Here is a 27,330-nt window from a genome sequence, read left to right on the forward strand (position 1 = left end):
TGGTAAACAGAAAAGAACTAAAATGTGGAATTTCCCTTTCAGAAAATAAAATCATGACGGGAAGGAGGATAATTACTACTATATGTCCACTTACATTAAACATAAGTCAAGAATAGTGTCAGTTTACCACAAGGGATGCACGTCCTTCCCCCACAGGGTCCCTGGACTCTCCTATGACCCAGATTAGAAAAGAGAATGTGTACATCTCAGTAAGAGCATAGCCTGTTCAGCTGTTCAGCAAAGGATACCCAGGCAGTTGGTGTCTAGTTTTGGCTGTGGGGGGAACCACTGTACTATTCCCTATGCAATGTACACCCTCAGGGTTATCTGTGCATGCAGTGGAGGGCTCAGGGAAGTCATCCATCCTTATTCCCTCTATGACTTTTGGCCCATACCCAGAGTGCACAAAGTCGTGGGTAGCAACACTGAACCCAATTTTCCCAGAAGGATTTTTAGGTCTGCCTTTTTGAGTCAGTAAAGTTATAAGCCCGAAACTGATGAGATTTCTGGTGCTTGTTTCTCTGCATAGCAGCTGAATGTAGGAACTCAGGGCATAGTGCATAGAGACTTATTGCCAGGGAAATCCTAGACCATGGACTTCAGAGGGCATGGGTCACCACCCATGTACCCACCCCACTGTACAACCTCCACCCCGCACTCAAGAGTGCATTGAAATAAACTGCCAGTAACCATAGTGAATATGATGTACTCAGGTGTCCAGCCAGAGAGTCAGGGGAGGCACAGGTCTGAACCTAGAATGATTTCTGGTGTTTGCTTTCCAACACAGGAGAGCACAGGCCTTGTAAACATTCACAGCCTTGTTAGCAGAGTACTCCTAGACCCCAGGCTTCTGAGAGTTTAGGTCATTAAACACACATCACAGAGTTGTAAAGCAATGTTACACAATAAATAAATAAAAATAAAGTGCAGAAGTGATTTTTAAAATCTATTATATTCTCCATTCATTCTGGAATCCCCAAAGCTCCTAAATGATTAATTTGTAATTTGCATCTGTTAAGTTTCATTCACTGTTTTGTACAATTCTACAGGTTTTTACAAATGGCTATCTTGTACTTTACCATTATAGTAATAAACAGAATAATTTTACAGCTTTAAGGATTTTGAATGCCAATGTTAATTGCTGGTATATCTGAAAACAATTGACTTTTGTATACTGGAGGTTTATTATATTCTCTTATTAGTTCTGAAACATTTTCATTGATACTTTGGGCTTTATTTCTTCCTTCCATATCTGAATAGCTTGTTTGTTACTGTATTGTTTTCTTTATCTTTTCTTAACCTATTACTAGGACTTTTCTTACAATGTTGAATAGGGTGAGAATGGTCAACCATAGCTTCTTCCTGATATGTGGGGGAAAGCATACAAGTTATAAGTATTAACATGATGTTAGCTACATTTTTAAAAAACATTCTCCCAATTCTTTGTTTTCTGAGAATATTTTTTCATAAATGTGAAAAGTAGTTACTGATACCCACTGAGAATGATACAGCAGTATCTATAAAATTTGATTCAAATGCCTGGGTTTTGTTGTTACTTCTCAAAATTCAGGCCCATATCATTGCATGCCTGGGTTATCACAATCATGCTGAAGTGAGGATAACTTTTTTTAAAACCAGTGAATTTTCATTGCTAATTGTTACAAAGGTCTCTCACTTACTAAATCCATAATATTTACTACCTCATATGTAAGTAGAATTCAGCCTATGACAAGTCTTACTAAACTTGGTTTCCAAAGAGAAGGGTTTGAATAATTATATATCAAGAAAGAAATAATAAAGAATGTATTTTTTTCATTTCAAAGAATTTCCAAAAAAATTAGACTTTCTATACCTAGAGAATTGGACACCATAGAGTTTAAACAATAAAGCCATGGGAAATAGAGAAAATCTCTACCCCACAGGGAGAACAGCCCATCTGGTTTTGGGAGAAAGAACCATTAAATGGTCTATATAAGAAATTAGATAATCTGTTTAAACCCTACTTGGTATAACACCAAAAAAAGGTAGTAAAATGCTCAAATATTTAGGGTAGAATCTTAAAAAATGAGGGGCTATTCCAGGAAATGTAATTATTACTATTATATATTAGTATCACACGTCAGGGCAAACATGTAATAATAGAGCATCTGTTGCTTATCTGTCTTCATCTCTCTCCTCAACATGTGACTCCTCTCTTTCCTGAAAACCCCTAAATTACTATGCATTTCTTAGCTCAGGATTTATATCAACATTTTAACGCAGAATCTTTTAAATGTGTATCTAAGTGGATTCTCCATACATAAGTAATTAAACTTGTTTTGTTTCCTCCTAGATGTCTGTGTTATATTTTACCAGCCCAAGAACCCAAAGTGGAAGGCAGAAATTTCCTTTCCTGCCTGAGAGTAGAAACTCATAATTTTCAATCTCTAAAGTTATTTTTTGCTAGTTTCTAATCTCATAATTTTTTCATGTAGCATATTGTTCAGGTCTTTCCCTTCTTTTCTGATGACAGAAAATAGAATTATTTCTTCTAAAATTTGTTATTCCAGATGATGGAATTCAGGACACATTACCCCCAACTGTGACAATTTGGTATAAAGAGTATTTTAAAGTAGAGGAATTTCTAAAATGGCAAATGCAGAAAGGATTTTCTTACTTTCCATGAAATCATAAAACTCTCAACTGAAAGTATCCTCCCTATCCAAAGAGGAAAGGACCATCTTTATGTTAGACGGTAGAACAGTGCTGAGAGGAAATTGAATGAATCTACCTTGTTATTTCCCCCAGTTTATTATTTGTAGCTCATAAACTTTTTTTTGTCTGGTCACATTTTTCTACAACTCTATAAGCTTGATCAAGCCTAGCATTAAAATTACCATATTTCCATCCCGAGGTCATAATAAATTGACGAAGTTTCACCCAAGAAAGAAAAAAATTCTAGTAGAGAAAGTGTTCCCTTGCATGAATCTGCTTATTTTTATTTAATTGTTGTAGTGAAATACCATTGGCTTAATCATTGTTATAATCATGTAAATAACAGGATCTCATGCTTCAGATATGGCTACCATAATGAAACCACCATCAAAACACCCATCATCCACCACCATAGTCCTCTGTGCTCAAATTTCACTACTACTTCAGGTTTTCTTTCCCTTATGAAGCCACCCATGTCACCAAAAACCTGTATTAAATATCCTTTATGTCTGTCTTTTGTTAATGTCTTTTGCTGTATAGCTCAGAAGAGTAAGTTAGAGCAACAGGAAAAGGTAAAGGTAAAACAGGACAAGAATTTTTTTTTCCCCCAAAGAGGAAACTACTCCTGTCTCACCTACTCTGCTCAAATCAATATGCCTTTCCTAAGCCATCACATAAGCAGGTAAATTGTAATTTATTTTTGTTTTGTATTACTAATTTACTACTGTTCTCTAGATCACATAGATGTGCATATTTGTCTCTTTCAATAGACTTCAAGACACTGATGTCATATTTTAACCCTCCATTAAATAAAATAGGATAAAAAAATAAAATTTAACTAAATTTCAAAGCTATAAAATGTTACTGTTTCTCCCTTATTCCCACTTCTTTCCATTTAAAACTCCTTGCTTTCCCCTATCACAAATAAAATTAATTAATGAGATGGAGGTGAGACATAAAATATATGGGGTCTTCATGCAAAAAGGTAATGAATTTTGAGGGTTCCCTACATATTAACAATTACCAACAATTATGCATGGTCACACTACTGTAAGCTAAAACAATATCAAATGTCCATTTCCTTGTATTCCAAATGTCTCCTTTACAGAAGGGCACTTCTTAGTAACCATCACCAATAATATTTTAAGTCCTCACCCCTGTATTTGTTGAGCCAATTGTTAGGTCTTGTTGAAAAGTTTGGGGTATTTTAATAAAAAAGCTAATAAGAGAAGTGTCTTTTAAGTTCTTCTGCCCATTTCTTGACTGGATTGTTTACTTTATTTTTGTTGAGTCATGTGAGTTCTTTGTATATCTTTGTGATCAGTCCCTTATCCATTGTATGGAATACAAAGATTTTTTTTTTTTTTTTTTTTTTGCCCAGTCAGTAGGGAGTCTCTTTGTTTTGGTTAATAACTCTTTTTCTGTACAGAAGCTTTTCAGTTTGATGTAGTCCCAGCTGTTTATGTTGAATCTTTAAAGATGTCACTGAAAGGTATGTCTTGTAGTGTTTTACCTATATTTTCTTCTATATATTTTTATGGTTTCATGTGTCATGCCCAAAACTTTTATCCATTTTAAGTTGATTTTCATGCATGGGGAGGTAGTGGACTAGATTCATTCTTTTGTTTATGTTGTTCCAGTTTTTCCAAGCACCACTTATTGAACAGACTGCCCTGTACCATTGCATGCATACTCTTACTCATTTGCCAAAGATTAATTGTCCATATATTTGTGGATTTATTTCTGAGCTTTCTATTTGTTTCCATTGGTCTATGTATCTGTTTATGTTCTTGTATCATGTGGCTTTAATTATGTCTTTTTAGTATAATTTGAAGTTTAGAGGAAATACAAATGGCCAATGGGAATGTGCAAAAATATTCAATATCCCTTATAATCAGAGAACTGCCAGTCAAAATCACAATAAGACATTACATTACACTAGTAAGAATGGTGCATAACAATAAAACTAACAACAAATGTTGGCAAGGATATAGTGAAAAAAGAACTGCCCTACACTGCTGGTGGGTGTACAAACTGGTACAACCACTATGAAAAGCTGTATGGAGGTTACGCAGACTACTAAAAATGTAGCCACATTATGACCCAGCAATTCCATTCCTAGGGATCTACTCAAAGGACACAAAAACATTAATTCAAAAGGATACCTGCAAAAGGATATTTATTACAGCCCTATTTACAACAGTTAAAACCTGGAAACAACCCAAATGCCCAAAATTAGATGGCTGGATTAGGAATGTGATGTGGTATATACACACAGTGGAATACTACTCAGCAATCAAAAAAGATAAACTCATGCCATTTGTAACAACATTGATGAAACTAGAAGGGGTCATGCTCAGTGGAGTAAGTCAGAAGATAAAAGAAAAATATTGAATGGTTTCACTTATAAGGAATATACGGAAACCAAATAAGATATAGGGGGGAAATAATAACAATACAAAACAAAACAAAGACAGACGATTATAAACCAGAGCCATCCTGCAGGAGAAGGATCAGAAGGAGGAGCATAGGGGACTGTGGTGATGGTGCACTGGCAAACTGGGGGAGGAAATTCTATGGGGTCTATACCTGAGGGGGAAAAGCAAATGCTTTAAAATGAACAATAATGCAAATATATGTAAATAAATAAATAGAAAATTTTCTAAAAACTAACAAGATTCTTTCCTGTGATGCCCACATACTAGTCATATACACTTTATAATTTGAACTACTTAAATGCTACCCCTTAGTCTTCTCTTTTCTAGAATCGATCATTTGACAATTATTCATTCCTCCTATTTTTTATTTTCTCTCCTAAGTGGTAAATATGTTTTCTATTCTCAAGCCTCTCTGTATGTTCTTCAAATCACTTTCAAGCTGTAAACTTAATTAGCAAAACTAATGCATATGTAAGAGAGTTTTGAGTCTCACTGTTCCACCCCCATGGCAACCCAAATGCAGACGTTGGGGAATTTGGAAGACAGTCATGAGATTTACTAATTCACTCCCTGATTTCCTAAGTGGGGGTAGGGTAGAGAGGAGCCTCAAGAGAGACTTTAAAAGACAGAGCTTGTGGGTGTTCGATTGGGGGCCTTCTTTGCAGGAACTTCTGCTTCTGCTCCACTGCCTTTTTGGGTGTGGAAGGAGCCTGCTGCCATTCAGGCCCCAATCACAGCCCTTCCTTTATCAGGTTCCTGCCTAGAGCTTTTTCTGGTTTCAGTACTTAGGCAGGCAGCACAATCCAGCTCTCTTGTGAAACTGTAGTGGTTGCCATTTGACCTCATAGTCCATTCAGCTTGGATGGTGCATTTGAATTTTTGATTCTCTCCTCTTTGCCCAACCCTTTGACACTTTGAAACCTCTTGCTTTTGTTTTTTGCAAGGAGTAGGTTTTGGATTTGTTCTGGAAACTCTGTTCTTGGACCTTGTCTGCTCTGCTTTGTAGCCTACCTGATTAGTGGAAAATTGCCCACAAGAAGATAGAAAATACAGGAGTCTGTATTTTGGGAATCCTTCTCTACCCTCCCTTTCCTTTTCACTACTGCCTTTGAACCTTTCATTGATTAAAAATCTTCTAGCAAATTAAAGTTTGGCTACCGTATTTTTATTTGCATGTATCGACAAAAGTCCTTGGAATGTGCAGCATGGGTTTTTTCTCTTAATAATTAGGATCCCCAGGCACCACTTGGTTTTGCCCTGTAGCACATAGATTGCGCTCTACCGTAACAGTGAAATTTGATATGATATCATAGGAAACTCAAAGACAATTTGTCTTACAATTTTATTAAAATTAGTTTCTTTAAAATTGTTAATTAAATAAAACATGATTTTTATCTCCCACTTTCCAATTCTGCATGTAAAGTGCTTTGTAATGTTTTGAATAGGAGTCCCTAACAGATTCATATTTGGCCTTCTTGTAGCTGGTGGCAAACCAGTAAGAGCTGGACCAGAGCCCGACTCACAATGGCAGCTGGAAACAGTCACAGGTGGCACTGCTGAGGCAATACCATAACAGCAATCCAAAAGCCTAACTGAGCAGCACTAAATACAACAGCGACAAGACATGGTGTCAGATGTGCTAGCAGCAGAAATGGTGGTCAGGTAATGATGCTGGAGGATCAGAAGTAGTAGAGAGCTTTTAAAAATACCAAGTCCCAGACCAATGCCAGTCACCACTGGTCAGAAGGTGATATGGAAAATGTACCAGTAATACAGCTCTCCAGCAATGCTGGGCACAAGTTAGTAGAAGAGAGATCTTTTAGAGGAACTGGGCACAGGTCAGTGGTGCTTGTAGGCCAAAGATCAGATAACCCTCTGTCAGGGTGCAGTTTACAAAGATCAGATGCACAGGTCTCAACAGGTGAGTCTCTGAAGCCAAGGTATGGATGAATGAGTGTTCTCATCTTTCTGCTTCCCACAGTTCCAAGAATTGATTGGCACCAGTGTGAACTGAAATCTGTCTGACCTGTTTTCAAAACAGTGGCAGTCTCCAAATGGAAATGCCACCAGCAGGTGGCACACACTTTGCACTGAGATCATTGTGAACCCCAGCTAGCACTTGTGTGACTGAGGATACAAGGGTCACCACAGCAAAGATGGACATGTCCCATTGCATCACAGACCAAGAGCTACAGGTCTCTGTTACCAAGACATGTCACCTAAGCAAATAGAAGATTTTGAGGGAAGGTAATGAAGGTTTTGCAGGCTTCAAAATGTCATTACCTTATGAAAGAATGAAAATTTGGGATATAGCCCAGATTTCATATTATCTAAAGCAAAAAAACAAGACAAAAAGCAAACAAGATTGGTTTGCTTTGTTTTGTTTCCCATAGAAACCTATCAATATGGCAGGGCAAATATTTAATTACCCAGCATTTAATTTTTGGTTATATGAGTCACCCTTCCCTCTCCTTAAAGTCCCAGGACCCTATCACATCCTTTACTTCAGAATAAAGTCTTTGTTTTGTCCCACATAATTTTTAACATATAGCCACATAAATTCTGCATATGTGTGTAATTAAATGTTCCTTTATCCTTCAAACATTTCCGATGTTTGATTACATCACACCAGTTTAGGAAGTACCTAGAAATGTTAGGGAGAAATGTTCTCTCTGTTCCTAAAGAAGTCATCACTTGGTCATGTTAAAAAAGAAAATTAAAGGCACAAAATACAGGCTTTTGTGCTGAGACACCAAGACTTAATACCAAACCTAACTACTTCAATTCCTATGTAGTTTCAAACTGCTCTAGGAATGTAGTACTAACATGTCAGTATGAGGTGGCATGGCCTGTAAGATAAGCATCCCTGACTTTCCTTAAGGGAAGGTGGCTTTGCCTGAAATAATCTTTTATTTCCATTTTTGATAACTGTGTCTTACCTCCTTTTTGACTATAAAAACCTTCCATTTTTTGCAAGTTTTTGAAGTCATTTTACTTACTATGTTGCCCGATTCACAATGGTTTAATAAAGTCAACTTGATATTTAAAATAAACTTGTTTGGATTTTTTTCCTAGTTAACAGTCTTAGCAAATAAAGAGCTGAACTACTGAAAAATCAATAACCCTTGCAGTCAGGACGCAAGGCAAACCACTGCCCCTATAACTGGAGTTAAGACTAGTAAATATCAGGAGATATCACAAACACAAACCAATGGGAAAAAAGTTCTAGTTGGAAAACCTGAACTATAATGAAAAAAATTTCTGGTGGCTCAGCTTGCACAGTCAAGAGCTAAAGCTGCAGGACAACCCATTTGCATAAGGATACAACATTTTGGGGGTTTTACTTCTAAGATCTCAATCAGATTTACCCAGCAAATATTTGAGAAGAATCCTTTAATTCCTGGAAGGGAGGACAGAAAGGAACCATAAGCACTACCAGCACACTCATACCTCTTCATAAGGACTGCTCACAGGGAAAACTGTTAGTGTTCAACTGAGGTGGTAGCTTGGGGCCTCACACTTGTACACTTTAAAGGGGTTGGGCCATGTATACAAAGTCAACGCATACTCTTAGCGTGGAAGAAATTAATACAATTAGTATGCATAGAGAGAGAAGAAAAGGTAATAGTTTCCAATAAAACACCCAAAGTTATACATGTCTTCATGGATAAGTGCCCAACAACAGAGTCAACCTGAAGGGAGGCTGGTGAAACCCAAAGTCTTGCCACAAGTCTAAGGGACTTTCTGGCAGGGAAACAGCAACAATGGAGCTCACCAGGCAAGTCTGGGATGAAAGTAGAAAAATCAAGGTTGCATCTTCCATTGTCAGATTCCTCACGTGCCTCTCAACCTAGTATTTCTGCATGTCTCAACTTCACATATTTCCTGTACATCCTCTAAGTCGCTGAGGTAAGCCCAAAGCCAAAAGTAAGAAATTCCAAATGTATTTCTTTTTGTGTCTTGCTCTCCTGATATCACCTGTCTTCCATGCTACATAGTTTCATCTGGCCACTCAGCTCTGTCTCCTCATTAGGTAAGATAGAGAACATTGTGCCTCCCCCTTTTATGGAGATGTCTCTGTTACAAAACCAGTGAATCAGAGCCTAATCTTTTGGGATTTTATCAGAATCTAACAGACATGTAGGAAGGGAAATATCCAACTCTTTTCTGGAGCTGAGAACTTACAAAGTTATACTAAGTTTATAGTCCTGAGAGCAGAAGGTATAAAAACAGTCATGATTTACATAAATATGTAATTTCATTGAATTCTACATATTTCAACCGACTGGTATAGCATTGTGTCTACTCAGCCCATTTATATGCTTGATACCCAATTTCTTTAAAATAGGAAGTACCTTGAACTTTTCAATCATATATGTAAAAACATTTTGAGTGAAAAGGCAAAATCTGATAAATCTATGATGACACCAATCATTCCTAGTTTCTACAAGCTCAATTCCTGCTCATAACATGGATCTTGCTAGTGTGGAATATCTCTTTGTGTATATGTGTCTTTTGTATACTGATCACTCTCTAGCTGACGTTTTGTATAACACCTACATCTATTTCTCCTTTATATTCCTTCTTAGTGATAATAGGTTCCACTAGGGATAGAAAGGGAGTCCCTTATTCACTCCTCTAAAGAAGTGCTGCCATGCTGCTACATTCCAGAACTTGTCTGGTACCAATGAGACAGTGCCATATAGGATAAAAAATTTGCTAAAACAGTTCCAAGACAGAGACAAGTACTAAACTAACCAGTACTAAAACAGGGTCAAAGAACAGTGACCAATTTAAGAAACAGGTCACTATCAGTGGGTTCTCTCCCACATACACAATAGCAAGACCACTCAGGTTCAGGGCCCAACAACATCAGGGCTTATTTAGCAAACAGGAGTTTGGGAGAAAGGAAAGCATTTCCAACATCATGGGTGGCCAGCTATCTCACCCCAGATAGTGTCCACAGTGTCCAGATATCCCAAATAATGGCTGCTTGTGGAAGATGAAGTGATAACTGTCCGAAGGTTGTGCTGGATGCCAGGTCAGATAGCAATGGACTCAACCTAGCTGGGTGGTGCCAGAGAACCAGAGGCTGTGGCCATCTCTTTGAAGCCCCAACAAAGCTGCCTTTCCTCTGAGGGCTTCAGGATCCTGTTACACCAAAACCTTGTTTCAAGGACCAGGTAAGATCTGGTTAATGTAGGAGGCCTAAATTTGGCTACCTTTTGCATACAACTCCCACCCTTTCCCCCCACACACTCAAAAAGATGAAGGGAACAGGAATAGGGATAGGAAATAGAGTGATGGGAGCAAATGTCCATAATTAAGAGAGATCAGACCCAACCTAGAAAGGAGGAACCATAAAATCTGGCTACCTATAAACTTCTTGGGAAGATCTCATGTCCTAGGAGACAGACACCTGCTTTGTGCAGTATTTCATACTTTTTTACATTTTAAATTGTCACTTGCTTTATTACTAGCACTTCATGATTTTTTTTTTCTTGTAAGATAACAAGGCTCCTCAAGTCTTGCTGCCCCAATAGTTCCACCATGTTGTTTGAAGGCCTGTTTAAATTAACAAATGTATGAAACTGTAATGAACTACATACTATTGGTTGCTAACTTGTATTGCCTCTACATCAAAACATATTAAAGTGATTTACTCCTACAGCATAACAATTTCATGGTTACAAAAGAAGAAACATTTCTTACAGGATCAGCATTACTTGATTTAAATATAAGTGTGTTTGCCTGTGAAAAATGTTTTCAAATACAAATACAATGGTATACACATTGGAAACATTAATACTTAATTCAACTAAGTGTATACAATGAGCATTTGTTGAGTAGCTACTATGAATAAAATACTGTAGGTTTTTAAGACACAGTAATATGAGTAGTCATTATCATTTATATTTCAATGCATCATAAATCCCTTTGGAGATTCTAAGAAGGTCTTATCAGTCTCCACACATATACAAATAAGGGTAATGAAGACTTGTTTCCTGAATACATTTTCAGTCCCCATGTCTCTCCCTATCCTTCTGAAATTCCTATGACTCTTATATTTTCTTCTGAGGAGTCTCAGCTAAAATAATCTGGCCAGGCCAGGATGGCAGGCCTTGGCTCCATGAGGATCATGTAACAGTGCTTCAGGTCTTCTGGAGGGAAGGAGAGAGACCAACGCCCTGAAATCTCCTTAAAATACAGGCAAGGAGCATGTAGTCACTAAGGCTACAAGAAAAGTCAAGGGGTGAGTGAAAAGCCTTGGATTCCAACTAATTCACCACAGGATCCCCAGACTTCACATACAGTTATAAGCTAGTTGAGAGCCTCTGGAATCTCTTCAAAAAATGAACTTGTGGGCCCTCCCTGGTGGCACAATGGGTTAGGATGCAGCATTGCAAGCTAGCAACAGCAGCCTCAGTGTGAATTCAATCCCCAGCCCCGGACATGATCCACATAGCATGGCAGACCTCTCCTGACCTACCTGCTGCTCCCCACAGCAGACTACTTCATTGATCTGCCTGTTCTGCTCCCTACTCTGTCGCTGGTGAATTCTCTCACTGCCCCTGCACCTCTCATCTGTACCCTAGTTCTGTAGGCATAAATAAATAAATATTTAAAAAGAAAAATGAACTTGCTCTGTTAATTCTGAACATTGGACTGATAAGACAGTAGACTCAGATCTAGTAGACACTTGGGAGCCCCAAAGCACTGAGGATGTCAAATGTATCACCATAGTCCCAGAAATAAGTAACTTCCCTGTTTGACTAACACAAATGTCTTATTTATGTATATTCTCCACCATCTTAACATACCAATTAATCTGCATATTTGGATATATTCTGTCACATTTCCCAAGTGAACTGTCTGATATAAAATCCCCTTCAACTCAGCTTATTTTCCCACAGGCCTTGCCTCTGGTCTCCCTTACTTGGAACGGCACCTGGGAATTCCCTGCTTCTAAAATGGACCCTATGCCACCACCAGCAGCAGCCAGCCAGTAGATACACACCCAGGAAGGAGCAATGCAAAACATCCACCTTTATGTCCTGCCCAACAAGGCAGTCTCAACACCCCACAGGAGCACTTAATAACTCACCTACCAGCATCAACCATCAGGAGAACTTAAGCATCACCATTATTGTCAGTCATCCAGTAGACATGTGCCCAGTGGGAGTAGCATGAAACCCTGTCCTCAGCCCCATCCACCAAAGTGTCCTCCAATGCCCCACAGAAGTGCTTGAAAGTCTCACCCACCGGCACCAACCAACTGGAAGATGCACACCCAGCCATAGCATCACTGGCAACAGGCAGATATCTCCACATCCTTGTAAGGGTACCCAGAAGTCATGCCTGCTAGCACAAGTGATATAGAGGCAATACACATAGAAAAAAAAACAAAAGCAAACAATAGGAGAGAAGAAAATACAAATGGTCAGGCAAGCCCTTCTGGTAGCAATATACCACAGAAAGAAAGTTAGTCCTCCAGAACCCAACAATACTGACACAGAAAAAATTCTCTGCCTGGCAGGTAAAGTATTCAGAATTTCCATAAGAAAATACTCAAAGATATAAAACAAAGAAAAGGAGAAAAATGATATGAGAAATTTAATCAATGAACAGAAGAAAAAATCTGGATCTTTAAAAAAAGAAAATAAAGGAAGTACAGGAATGCTGAAAGATCAATAGAAGACTAGAGAAGCTAAAAATCTTGGGAAAATCCATGAAAAAGAAGATTAATTAAAAGAATCTATATATCAAAAGTACAGATATAAAAATAAATAAAAAAGAAAAGTGAAAAATAGCTACAAAGGAAGAATAATGAAGGAACACATTAAGAATTATCTGACAGCATAAGGAAAGGAAATATGAGTCATACAAGTTCCAAACAATAAGAGAGAGACATGCAACTGAAATCTATTCAGAAAATAACTGAAGAGAACTGAAATCTATTCAGAAAATAATTGAAGAGAACTTCCCAAACCTGAACGAGATAAAAATATACAGGAAGCTAGAACACCAAACTATCATATGAAAGGAAAATGATAGCAAGAGATTTAATAATAAATCTACAGAGAGTTCAAGACAAAAAATTATGATGGTGATGGGTGGGGGATAAGAAAACCTATAAAGGAAAACCTATTAGGTTAACATCACACTTTGCTGAAGAAACATTAAGGGCAAGGAGAAAATTGAGTAACATATTAAAAGAAACTCCATGACAAAAAATACCAGCCAAGGATACTTTATCCTGCATTAACTTTCCATCCTCTATGAGGGGAAAAATAAGACCTTCTCAGACAAACAAAATCCTTAGAAATTGCTTTTACTAAACCCCTCTCCAGGAATTACTACAAGAAATCTTACAATCTAAACCAACATAAGAATGAACAGGAAGAATTGAACAAGGTACAGAATAGAACAACAAAGCAATGAACAAAACTCCAATTACAAATTTCCATGTGTCAATAATCACCTTAAATGTAAATACAATAAAAAAAACAGAGTAGCAGGCTGGATTTAAAAAAAAAAAAAAAAAACAGAATCCAACCTTCCAACCTTTTATTATCTCCAATAAACACACCTAACTGCTAAAGATAAACACACGTTGAAAGTAAAGGACTGGAAAACAATTCTATAAGCAAATTGCATTCAAAAGAAGGCAGTGACCTTCTTATATCAGATAAAACATGCTTTAATGAAAAAAAAAGTGAGAAGAGACATAGATAGTCACCACATAGTGATCCAGAGAACAATACCCAAGGAAGACATAACACTAATGAATATATATTCACCAAATGAAGGAGCACTAAAACACATAAATTAATATCATCTCTGAAAAAAGACATTACAGAAAATGCATATACATCAGAAGACTTCAATACTCCACTCTCACCATGGGAAGTACAATGAATCAGACAAAAAATAAACAAGGACACACAGCCCTCAACAAAGATCCAGACCACATGGGCCTAACAGACGTCTAAAGGGCATTGCACCCAAAAAGCCCAAATACACATTTTGCTCAAGTGCACATGAATCAATTTCCAAGATATCCATGTACTGGGCTACAACACAATCATCAACAAACATATGAAGATCAAAACCATACCACCTATCTTTGCTGATCATAAAGGGATCAAACTAGAAACCAACTTTGAAAATTGTAAAAAGAAAACAAAGAATCCCCCCCCATTAGATGGAGGGGACTGAACAATATACTACTGAAAGACCCTTGGTTTAATGTGGAGAGCAAAGAAGAAATTAAAAAAATAGCTTGAGATGAATGCCGAGGAGACACAACTTTCCAGTATGTGTGGGACACAGCAAAAGCAATAAGAGACAGTATATAGCAATACAGGTCCACATCAAGAAACAAGAAAGAACACAAAGAAAACAAACTAATCTCCCATCTCAAAGAACTAGAAATAGAACAACAAAAAAGCCCCAAAGCCAGCAGAACAAAGGAAATAATAAAAATTTCAGCAGAAATAAATGAAATAGAAGTAAAAAAGACAATCCAAAAGATCAAGGAAACCAAAATCTTGTTCTCTGAAAAATAAACAAAATAGACAAATCTTCACTCAGGCTCACAAAGAAAGCAGGAGAGAGCTCAAATAAACAGTATCATAAATGATAGAGGAGAAATTATAACAGATATGGCAGAAATCCAGAGAATAATCAGATTACTTTGAACATGCAAACATGTTCAACAATTAGAAGGGATGGACAAATTCCTAGAACTTAATCACCCAAAGCTGTGTAAAGAAGATAACGAAAACTTAAACAAACCAATTACAAATAATGAAATTGAAACAGTAATCAAAACCCTCCCCCAAAACAAAAGCCCAAGACCTAACAATTCACAAATGAGTTCCACCAAATATTCAAAGATCAATTAGTGCCTCTCCTACAAAAAACGCTTTAAAAAAATTCAGAAAGAGTAATACCAAATATATCTTATGATGCCAACATTTCACTAATGACAAAACCAAACCAAAGCAACACAAAAAGATAAAACTACAGGAATATCTCCCTAATGAACACAGATACATAAATCCTCAATAAAATTCTAGCAAATAGAATCCAACAATGTATCTAAAGAGTAATGCACCATGACCAAGTTCATTTATTTGGTCCAAGAAGATGAGGGATTTATTACAAGAGAACAATTTATTCCAAAGGGGACAAGGATGGTTCAACATCTGAAAAGCAATTGATGTAATTCAACACAACAACAAAAAGATGCAAAGAAATCACGTGACAAATATCAACATTTGTTTATGATGAAGGCCCTTGAAATTCCTGTAATAAAAGGAACATACCTTAACATAATAACAAGTTAATATGATAAACCCACAGCCAATATTCTCAATGGTGAAAAGTAGCAGGATATAAAAATCAACACAGCAAATGGTGGGAATGCAAACTAGTACAACAGCTATGGAAAACTTGTTTGGAGGTTCCTCAAACTGCTAAACATGGAGCTTCCATACACCCAGCAATCTCACTCCTAGCATATCTACCCAAAAGAGACAAAAACACTAACTCAAAAAGATACCTGCAATCCCATGTTTATTGCTGTTTTATTCACAATTGGAAAGACATGGAAACAGCCCAAATGCCCAAAAGTGGATGACTGGATTAAAAAGATGTGTACATATGCACAATGAATATTACTCAGCAACCCCAAAAAAAAAAAAATGCCTTTTGCAGCAACATGGATGGAGCGGGAAAAGATCATGCTTAGTGAAATAAGCCAGAAAGAAAAAATACAAGATGGTTTCACTCATAGCAGGAATATAACAGACCAGGCCAAAAAATAAAATAAAATAATAATAATAATGAACAGCTATATACCAGAGACATTTTATGGGGGTAGAGTGGGGGATGGGATCAAAAACAGTAGGGGGAGGGAGGTGCACTGGACTGTGGTGATAGCACATGGGTGATTTGGTGATGGGAAGCTCAAGGGGATTGCAACTGAGATGGAAAAAATAATGTAAAAATAAACTACTATCTTATTCATTAAAAAAATAAAAGTAAAAATCAACACAGTAAAATAGTCTTCTTATATGTAAATAATCAGTCTGAAGAAGAAATTTTTATTACCAGTCCATTTACAATTATACTAAAATATTAAATCCCTGTGAATAAAACTAACATAGGAGGCAAAAGACCTATACAAAGAAAATGACAAAACATTGCTAAAATAAATAAAAAGATACATAAAAAAAAAAAGCAATAGAAAGGCATCCCTTATTCATGGATTGGAAGAATTAACATTATCAAATGGCCAGCATACAGAAGGCAATTTACAGATTCAACACAATTCTGATAAAAAGTTCAATGGCATTCTTCAAAGAACAAACGATGCTACAATTTATATGGAATCACAAAAATCTCAAATAGCCAAAGCTCTCCTGACTAAAGAGAATAATGGAGGTATCAAATCCCCAAACTAAACTATGCTACAAAACCATGATATTCAAAAGAGTATAGTACTGGAACAGAAACAGAGACACAGACCAGTGGAATCGAATTGAAAAGCCAAAAATAAAGTCTCCCATACATGGACAACTAGTAAATGAAAAAGAAAAAGAGAATATGCATTGGAATAGGATAATCTGTTTAATAAATAGTACTGGGAAAACTGGACTGCTACATGCAAAATAATTAAGCTATACTACTACATCACATCACACCACATACCAGAAACAACTCAAAATGGATAAAAGTTGTGAATGTAAAACCTGAGACCATAAAATATATAGAAGAAAACATATGTACCACACTCCATGACATGCAAAAAACTCCATGACAAACATCTCAGAAATATCTTTGATGACTCATCTTCAGAAGCAAAGAAAATAAAGGATAAGATAAACAACTGGGACTACATCAAACTAAAAAGCTTCTGTACAGTAAAAGATACAATAACCAAAATGAAGAGATAGCCTACAGACTGGGAGAAAATATTTACAGTTCCTACAACTGGTAAGGGACATATATCAAAGATCTGCAAAGAACACAACTCAAAAAAATAAATAAATAAAAACAAAGAAACAATTCAGTTGAAAAATGGGCTGAAGATATTTCTTTTTTCTTCTGACATTTCCCTTCCAGCTCCATCCATGTTGCTGCAAATGGCATGAGTTTATCTTTTTTGACTGCTGAATAATATTCCATTGTGTATATATGCCACATCCTTTATATCCAGTTATCTGTTTTAGGGCATTTAAGTTGTTTCCATATCTTAGTGCTCTGCAACCATCCCATGCTGGGTAGGATCATCATCATTTCAGGCAGCTTGAAAGAGAATGCTGGAGCCCTTGGCATCATTCTCACTGGTTGGGTAGGCAAGCCAGCAGGGAGACAGTAACAAGTTACTGTTCCCTCCTACCCCCCATATAAATCCCTATTCCTTCTTTGCTCTCTTACCTGTTCTCTGATATGCTCCACTGTACTCCACTGCACGGCCCTCTGTTCTCTTCTAGCCTCTGTTCTCTGCTACTGCCCTTATATGCTCAGTATCTTGATTCAGGTGTGCCCACTTACACATACCCACACCATACTCCAGATGTCAGCCATCAGGCATGCATGTAAGACCACAGTGTCGATCATTGATGCTAATGGCAGGAAGGCAGAAAAACCTGATAGCTTCCATTTACCCTCCACTTAACTATTATAAATAGTACTGCAATAAATATAGGAATGCAGTTCTCACTTATAGGAAGAATATAGGGGAAACAAACATGGAATCAGAAACAAAACTAGCAGGCAATAGATAAATCAGAGACCTTCAGCAGGAGAGGGGGAGGAGAAAGATCAGAACAGGGGAGGAAAGAGCACAACAGACTATAGTGATGGTTCACCAGTGACTTGGTGGTGGGAATTTGAGTTACATCTGAGAGGATAACTCAAACATTGTACGAAAATGAACAACAATGTAAAAAATACATTTATAAATAAAAAATAAAATAATTTACATATTATTTTGGAATTACAGAAGAAAATGGGCATAAGAACTAAAAAGATACCTCTCCAAAGAGGAAATGCAATGCCCAACAGGTATATGGGAAAAAAAAAAAAAATCACTTATAATCAGGAAATGCAAATCAAAACCACAATGAGATACCATCTCACACTGGTGAGAATGGCCCATATTAAAAATAACTGGAAACAACAAATACTGGTCAGGATGTGGAGAAAAAGGAACCTCTTAAAACTGTAGTGAGACTGCAAATTGGTCCAATCGCTATGGAAAAGCGTGTAGAGGACCCTCAAATTGCTAAAAAAAAAAAGTATCTACCATATGATCCAGAAACTCCACTCCTAGAACTATCTACCCGAAGAACACAAAAACATTAATAGAAAAGGAAACCTTCACACCTTTGTTTACTGCAGCACTATTTACAATAGCTAAGATATGGAACCAATCTAAATACCCATATGAAATGACTTGTTGAGAAGATGTGGTATATATACACAATGGACCAAGCAATCAATATAAACTACTCAGCAATCAATATAAACTCATGCCATTCTCAACAGTATAGATGGCTATATCAGTGAAATAAATCAGAAAGAAAAAATGTAGTTTATTCTGCACAAATGAACTTCTTTTTGCCTGCTACTTTTGTTAATGTTGTATTAAATAAATTGGCTTTATTGCCCTTCACCCTTTCTCTGGTGAGTTCTTTCACACACACACACACACACACACACACCCCACACACACACAACACACCATCAGCTGCCCATGAAACTTCTCCTCTGTGATATTATCCACCCCACACGCTACTGTGAGTTGATCAAGGATGCTAATTTATAGGTGCGTTGCTTTTCTTTTGCACTATTAACATCAATATAGCTCACAAGATTCAAGCTCACCAGTATCCAGCAATGATAGAGACTTAGAGAATCGTGAATGGTTTAAGTCTTCCCTCTCCCAATCCCTAGAAGCTACTACAAATTCTCCAATATGATCAGGGGCCATACTGGTAAGGAAAAAGGAGAGAGGGAGATCACCTTTGAGTTCATCCCAAAAATACAACTTAAACTATTTCAAACAACAATAAATGGACACAATATTAACAAGAACATTAAATGTGTAATTTTTATATGCCCCTCAACCCACAGGAGAATTATATATAAAAAAGATGTTCTACTAGATATATTCCACACCCCCCCTAAGTCTCATGATATTAAAGAGAAACTCTAATTATCAGAATTTAAAGTCACTTCCTTAATCAAAGTTCCTGATTTCCACTGGCAGAAATTCGGATGCCAAAAAAGGCAGTAAAGCAGTGTTGTTTAATAGCTAAGGTATTCTGGAGTCTTGCTTTTGGTAATGTGCCTTCACAACAACATTATCAGCAATAGTTGGAAGCTAATTAGAAATATAGGTTCAGGTCTCACCATATACAAGTATTCAGAATCTATTCATAAAACTATCTACATAATTTTCAGGTTATTTGTATGTATATAAAATTTTAGAAGCAGTGACTACAGGATCTGGATCCACCTCTAATTATATCATGTATGCAGTCTACATTTACTAAAAACACCAAGGATACCACCTTATATAAAATTTCCAGAATGTTCATAGGTTAAAAATAATGTAACATTCATAAAGAGCCATTCTTCTATTAATTTTGATAAATGTCTTAAACATTTGCTGAGAAAAATATAAGCAGATGCTTACTGTTCCATCACACTGGCCATCCTTAATCCTCAGATACATCTGTGCATTTTTCACACTTTCAAACATGCAAATGCCAGAACTGATTTTATGCACTTTCCAGTAGGATTTTTCAGATTGGTTTCCCACTCCAGTGCAGCTCCCATCAGGCTGGAGACACAAGGCCTGGCATAGGCTCGTAGCAAGTAGAAGAATAGCACTGTTGAGGAACACACCCTTTAAAGCAACAAACAGAACAAAAGAAGCAGTAAATAGCAGTCTCAAGTTTTTTAGAGAAACATTATATTAGATTTTATTATCTTATATACCTTGCAGTGATTAGAGTCTTTTCAGAAATTTGATGGTTAAAAACTAAAGCCAAAGAAGGAAGTGAACAATTTAACTGCTATGAAAGTTAAAAAAAGGTAGCTGTCACGTTGACTCACTGTAGTTTATATAAATTATGTTCTATTAAGAATGCAAAGGTTGGCCCTCCCTGGTGGCGCAGCGGGTTAAAGCACTGCACTGAGAAACTAAAGCCACTTCCGCATGAGTTCGATCCCCGCCTGCCCCGGAGGTGCCCACATGGCGTGGCAGACCTCTCCTGACCTGCCCGCTGCTCCCCTCAGCAGTGTACTTCATCGATCTGCCTGTTCTGCTTCCCGCTCTGTCTCTGGTGAATCCTCTCACAGCAACTGCAACTCTAGCCTATACACCCACTCTGATATGTTTAAATTAATAAATATTTTAAAATAAATAAATAAAGAATGCAAAGGTCAGGGCCCTCCCTGGTGGTGCAGCAGGTTAAAGCACAGTACTAAAAAGCTAAAGCCACTTCAACATGAGTTCGAGCTCCGCCCCAGAGGTGATTCACATGGCATGGCAGACTTCTGCCCTGCCCACTGCTCCCCTCAGCAGTGTACTTCGTAAGTCAGCTTGTTCTGCTCCCCACTGTCTCTGGTGAATCCTCTTGCCACCCCTGCACCTCTGGCCTCTACCCCAGTTCTGTATGCATAAATAAATAAATCTTTAAAAAAATAAAAAAAGAATGCAAGGGTCAGCAGCAGATACTACTGAGATTTTTAAAAAGATACAAAAAACTTATAGAATGTGCAATCACCAAAAACAAATAATTTTAATTATAATACAAACCAGAATAAAAATAGTATAATATAAGAGTATTAGAATTAAGGAGTATGTCCTATGAATAATAGTTTTATGTATGTAGGAATGAAAGAATAAGTGAAAAGAGATGTCAAATACAACAAAGGTATATTTGAGGAAATTTTATGTAATCAATAAGAAGTCACAAAAATTTCTAAAAATTAATGAGTATAAATTAACATGCAGAAAGTTTTAAAAAGATATTCACAAAAGACAAAACAAAGTAAATAAACATAAGAAAATGTAATCCACATTAGTAAAAAAAAAGAAAAGAAAAAAAATTAAGCTAACATTAGATGTTTATTTCCTTAGGAAATAAAGTTTGGGGTTTTCTTGTGTGTGTTTGCTTTGAAGGACCATACTCAACACTGAAGTCCTATACCATCAAAGAGAATCAGCTAGCAATGAATTTTAACTTTGTCCAGAGATTTCTGAACTTTGCCCTTGACTTATGAGAGGTAATTTTTAAATCCTTAAAATATCGTGCCAGATTGGAATGTATTTGTTTCCCTAAGGGTCCTGGACCAGCCAGAGTAAAAATGTGAATTAGGTGGAAATAATATTTCAGCTGACCCTTGGTGAGGTTAGAAACTTAGATCAGCCTCCCTACATGATGAAACCCCAACAACTACTCTGGGCACACAGGTCCAGGTGATTAGAAATACTCCACATATAAAGTCACATATCTGTGCTGAAAACACAAAGCTGTGTTGACTTCATGGGAAAACACAAAATGTCCCACAATTAGTATTTTTCCTAGACTGCCCTAAGTATATCTTCTCATAGCTGATTTTAATTATTTCAAACAACAATAGATAGACACAGATTTAACAAGGCATTAAATATATAATTTTGTATGCCCCTCAATCCACATGAGTTGCATCCTTTCTGTAAACATTAGTAATAAACAGCAAACACAAGTATAACAATATTCAGTGAGATATGAGTCAGTCTAGTGATTTATTAAACCTTGTTAGTGGCTAGTGGTCTCAGGGAACCTCAAATTCTTGTTAGAAGTAAGGGTGGTTTTATGATCTATTCCCTAACTTCATGGTTGGCTTAACTTTCATAGGATTAAAAATTAATACATTTCTAGAAAGAAATTTGTACAACATTCCCAGAGTGTTAAAGCTTTCCTATTTTAACCCTAAAATTCAATTTTGAATTATCTAAGCTAAGAAAAAAATAAGGTATGTGCTTAAAGACATATATCAAAGGATATTTTACAAAAGAAGAGATTAAGATGAATGTCTGTGAGGGGGTATGCCCATACTGTACAATATATGAACATACAGACTTGAAGCACCTTCATCTGTAGTTTCTTCTTTTTTGTAATGTCCTTGTCTGATTTTGGTATTACAGTAAAGCTAGCCTCATCAAATGTTAAAGATTTAAAAAGTCCACAAGTAAATATATATATTTATACTTGAATATTATGCAACTGTTAAAAATAATGCTTGGGGAAAATAATCAGTTGAAGTTTATCATAATCGTAAAATTTTTTGAAAAATCAATGACTTTGATTTGAATCATGATCTATCGTTTACTAGCACTGCTAGTCAAGATTTTTCCCTGAAAATATTTACTTCATGCTTAAGATACAGGTAACAATATCTGTCAGTGAGTTTAAAATGACTAAATTTAGTCTTGTATATGGTGAAGCTCTTGGCAAAGTGCTTAGCAGAAAACAGGCAAACTCATAAAATGACATCTACATTGTTAACAGGAAAATAATATTATTTTTAGAATAAATTCAAAAATACATACTATAAAGATACATAAGCTTTATGACATAATCAAATATATGTAACACTCAAAGGGTATAAATATTCTAACTCTTAGAAAAGTTAAATACACATTATCTATTATACACAGAGACACATTTGAATCCCAAATATAAGATTCCTGAATTTTTTTATAAGATTCCCCCATTCATAGTTTTAATCTATAACTTCATTTGGACATAGGATCCCATCAGTTTCATTGCTATTAATCCTATGATCCCTATTACCTTTCAAAATCTGGGCATATATAGTAGCAATAGACACTCCTGCCACCTAGTGGGAAGAGATCTCATTACTCCATGATGATTCCATTTAAGACTTAAGAGAGCAGAAGAAAGCAGGCATTTAGCAATATAAACGTAAATGACTCTTCCATTTTACCTTGACAAAAACCACAAATTCTTTTGAAAGGTCTGCATAATCTGCTGATTCATTAGCTATTTTGCCATAACGATCAAAAATAACTGTGTGGCCAGGAACCAGTGCTGACTCAAGAAGTGCACAGCGATTGGGCTGCAAAAGCACCCGCAGCTCAGTGGAAGCACTACCACTCACCTAAAAAAGAAAAGGAAAAAAATCTCTAAACTACCCATGTAAACAATCAAATTAGACAATTTTTACATTTTATGTACATATAGGTCTATTTATTCCCTTGTACTATCTATATAACCTCAAGTTTTCATAATTGATATTGTTGATTCCCTAGCCTGATTTCCAGTATCTGGCTCCAAAGATTTTCTTCTTTTCTTGAACCTATGGTGGAATGTGGAGGAAAATAATTCAAATGCCAAAATAATTCAATGAGATATTAATATGCATTTTATTATTTCTAATTTTTCACTTCGTCATTTGTGTCTTCCCAGTTCAAAACTATTTGAGACTAAAGTGGAAATCAACAATTGTATACTACAAGGTTTTGCTTTTCAAAATATTAAACAAATGAAGGAATTTATCCAACAGGCAGTCCTGGTTCAGAGTACTGTTTTAGGCACCCCCTCTCCCCAGCACCCAAGTAAGGCATTTGAATAAAAAGGAATGACTTGAGCCATGATGAAAGCTACCAGAGAACCTCAATAAAATTCACTTGTCTACCCTGGAAAGAAAGTAACTGAGCTATATGCCTTCAAGAGACCACGTGATATCTGATGAGTACATCAGCAGTGACCATTGTGGACTGAATTAAAAGTGCTGTTATCAACAATCTGAGAACCTCATAACAGGTAAAATCTTGGGTATAACAAGCTGAGTTTAATAATAACTAAGATAGGCCCACCCTGGTGGCGCAGCGCGTTAAAGCACAGCACTAAGAAGCTAAAGCCACTTCCACATGACCTCGATTCCCGCCTGCCCCAGAGGTGACCACATGGCGTGGCAGACCTCTCCTGACCTGCCCGCTGCTCCCCTCAGCAGGTACTTCATCGATCTGCCTGTTATGCTCCCCACTCTGTCTCTGGTGAAGCCTCTCGCTGCCGCTGAGCCTCTGGCCTGTACCCCAGTTCTGTATGCACAAATAAATAAATCTTAAAATAACAATAATAACTAAGATGGAAATTCTCACCAACCTAGAGATTTTAAACCTAGACAAGGGAATATAAAAACAATTAGGGGCCCTCCCTGGTGGCACAGCGGATTAAATCACAGCACTGAGAATCTAAAGCTGCTTCCTCATGAGTTCGATTCCCACCTGCCCCGGAGGTGACCACATGGTGTGGCAGACCTCTCCTGACCCGCCCGCTGCTCCCCTCAGCAGCGCATTTCATTGATCTGCCTGTTCTGCTCCCCACTCTGTCTCTGGTGAATCCTCTCACCCTCCACATCTCTGGCCTGTATCCCAGTTCTGTATGCACAAATAAAATAAAAATCTTTAAAAAAAAAACAATTAGGTAAACTTGTTGTGTGTGTTGTTTTTTTTTTTTTTTCAAATTACATACTCTTAATGGGCCTTTAAGAAGTTGTAGTGGACCCAAATAAGGGATCAGGGCAAAATCGTAATTATAACAAAGTAAAAATCAAATTCAACAGGCCGCATTTCTTTGGGGATGGGGGGGAAATGGTTTAAAACAGGAGAGGAGAGCACAAGGGACTATGGTGATGGTGCATGGGGTGAATTGGTAATGAGAACACCTTGGGGACCAAAATGAGTTGGATACAGTATATACAATGTATGAAAATGAAGAATGATCTGAAAATAAATATATTTTTAATTTAAAAAAGTCAGACTACTAGAAATTCATTAGAATTTTGAGTGATTTTATAGAAATAATATACTATTGTCTGTATAAATTCTAATTATTGATATTTATGCATCAGAATCTCAAAAAATTGTGACACAACAGAATAATGAAAAAGTAAAAGCCAAAAGAAACACAACTTAATAATCATATAGCATATCTCAGGCAAAATATATTACATGTAGACAACAAAACTGATATAAGTCAAAGAGAAAATTACTACATACCATTCCAGTAACAGTGCCACTGTCAAAAGCAAGAGAAAGATGCCTCATTTCATGACTTTGGAAAATGCATATATTTCCGTCTTTGAAAATAACATCAAAGAGACCTGGAAAACAGTCTAAGTATTAACAAGTAATTGATGTTTTTGAAGCTGCTTTTTTTTTTCCTAATTCAATTATAACCTGAAAACTCCTAAGAATATATTTTATAATACCTTTCAGTTAAGTGTTTTTAATCAGCCAAAACATAAAATACACTTAAGAAATATTCTTCAGATAAGTTGGCTCATTAGATCCCCATAGTTTATGATCCAAGATGCTATACAAACACACATAATTAGCCCCATTTTGCAAATGAGAAAACTGACAGAGATTTTGCCAAGATTCCTGCTTAGTCATAGAATAGAAATAGAATGCAAGACTTTAGATCTCAGACGAGAACTCTACATTACCAATAATCCTTCCTTTAGTAGTAACTACTAGCAGGTTTTCAGGAATATACATAACAATAATGAATAACATTTTTCTATTACAAATAGGTGATTTTCAAGCAATTAGACAAACAAGCTTGGGAGCTGTGCAAAAGAGGTTGTGCAATCTTTGGCAAGACCTCAGCATTTCAAGGCTGCTGAGTGGGCACGGGTGTCCTAGCTGTCTAGCTCTGAGTTACAACAGACTTCCCTTTGGTAACAGAGTGGTTCTCCTCCTCCCTGCTTTGGTCATGTATGTGCAACTGCATTGAGGAAAAAAATGATAGTGTGAGAGCAAAGAAAAAAATCCCTTTGGGTCCAGAAAAGTTCCTCAAAAAGAGGAAGATTTATCAGCTCCCAAAAAATCACCCAAGCAAAGCAGACACTTTTTGGAAAAGGAGCAGAGGAAAGGAAAACAGTTCAGGCTTAACCAACTAGAATGGTTGATAAACAAGTCATGGAGGCAACAGAACGACCAACTGCACCTCAGACAACTATAGTGAATCCTCATGGCCTGGCAGTGCCAGGGAAATATTTATTGGCCTTTGCTATATTCATCCAAAGAATTAATGGGGTGAGTTTACTGGGGCAGAGGATTACTTCAAGCCCTAGCCTGAAAGATTTTCAGTGGTATTTCTGTTAAAGTGGTCCTTAAAGCCATATAAACGCTTCATTCTTTGAAACCTTATGTGTCTTGGGGACTTTCCATGTCTGAAGCCTGTCTGGTAACTCATCAGGAATTTCCAAATCTGAAGGAACTCATCTTGAAACAGGGACAAGACTACATCAAGAATGAATTATCCCTCTGTAAAAGCACAGTGATTAAGAAATGACCTTGGGAAACTTGGTGACATTTGCTTAGAAGAACTAGTTCTTGGAATTGCCTTTCCAGGTAATTTCAAGATTCTTGCACTGTTTGCAGCTCTCAGTGACTGTGACACTACCAAGATGAGAGCAAGCTTCCAGAAAGGGATCGGGCCAGCTGGCTATCAAGGTGGAACATATCAATCAGTTTACCATATTTATCAGTTTAGCTAAACCCAGAATGTTTGAAAGCACAATGCATTGGGAAAAAATGTGGGGATTTTTAGGTGAGAGTGGGTGGTGGAATTTTTGTACACATCTTCAAAGATTATTTTCTAATATAGCTTCAGAAACTAGAAGGGAAAGGTCAGGGAAAAGATGGTGATATTCATAAAGGCACTGCCCATCACATTTCAGTTCCAAAGAAAAGTTCCTGCATTTTCTTCACTTAGGTCCCTGCTATTTCCTCTGAAATGAGCAAAAAATGCTGAGGTTTAATTTAAGGAATGAATATTCAAGCATGTGTACATGAAGGCAGTTGAGCAAGCCCAGGGCAGACTTGATCCTGGGAGTTCTCAGGGCCTTGTTTTGAAAAGAATTTGAAATATAATTAGACGAGCATAAAACCAGTACTGGGTTGCCTCTGCTCTTTATAAGTTTGCAGTGATGGCTTTGAGAATTCTCAAACTTGAGTATTTCTAAGCATATTTTCTGTTTTTCTTAGTCTAGCCTTTAACTGATTTTAGTCTTTTTCCCTATTGCAGCATTTTAACCTATTCTTAAATCTAAAACTAGGAAGATTCCTTTCCCTAGGAAAACACACATACATTCA

General features: G+C 36.8%; 1 protein-coding gene across 1 annotated transcript in view; it reads right to left on the reverse strand.

The window, feature by feature from the left end:
- Positions 1–27,330, reverse strand: part of RP1 (retinitis pigmentosa 1 (autosomal dominant)) — a 147,677-nt gene that overhangs the window by 56,341 nt on the left and 64,006 nt on the right. Inside the window, exons 12-14 of the mRNA XM_004680039.1 lie at positions 25,228–25,331; positions 23,151–23,324; positions 19,846–20,058 (exon numbers count right to left, since the gene is read on the reverse strand). Coding sequence (XP_004680096.1) covers positions 19,846–20,058; positions 23,151–23,324; positions 25,228–25,331 — 491 coding nt within the window. The remainder of the gene's footprint in view (positions 1–19,845; positions 20,059–23,150; positions 23,325–25,227; positions 25,332–27,330) is intronic.

The sequence above is a fragment of the Condylura cristata genome, unplaced genomic scaffold (assembly GCF_000260355.1).
Source record: "Condylura cristata isolate star-nosed mole 26May11 unplaced genomic scaffold, ConCri1.0 scaffold00009, whole genome shotgun sequence".
Taxonomy (NCBI): domain Eukaryota; kingdom Metazoa; phylum Chordata; class Mammalia; order Eulipotyphla; family Talpidae; genus Condylura; species Condylura cristata.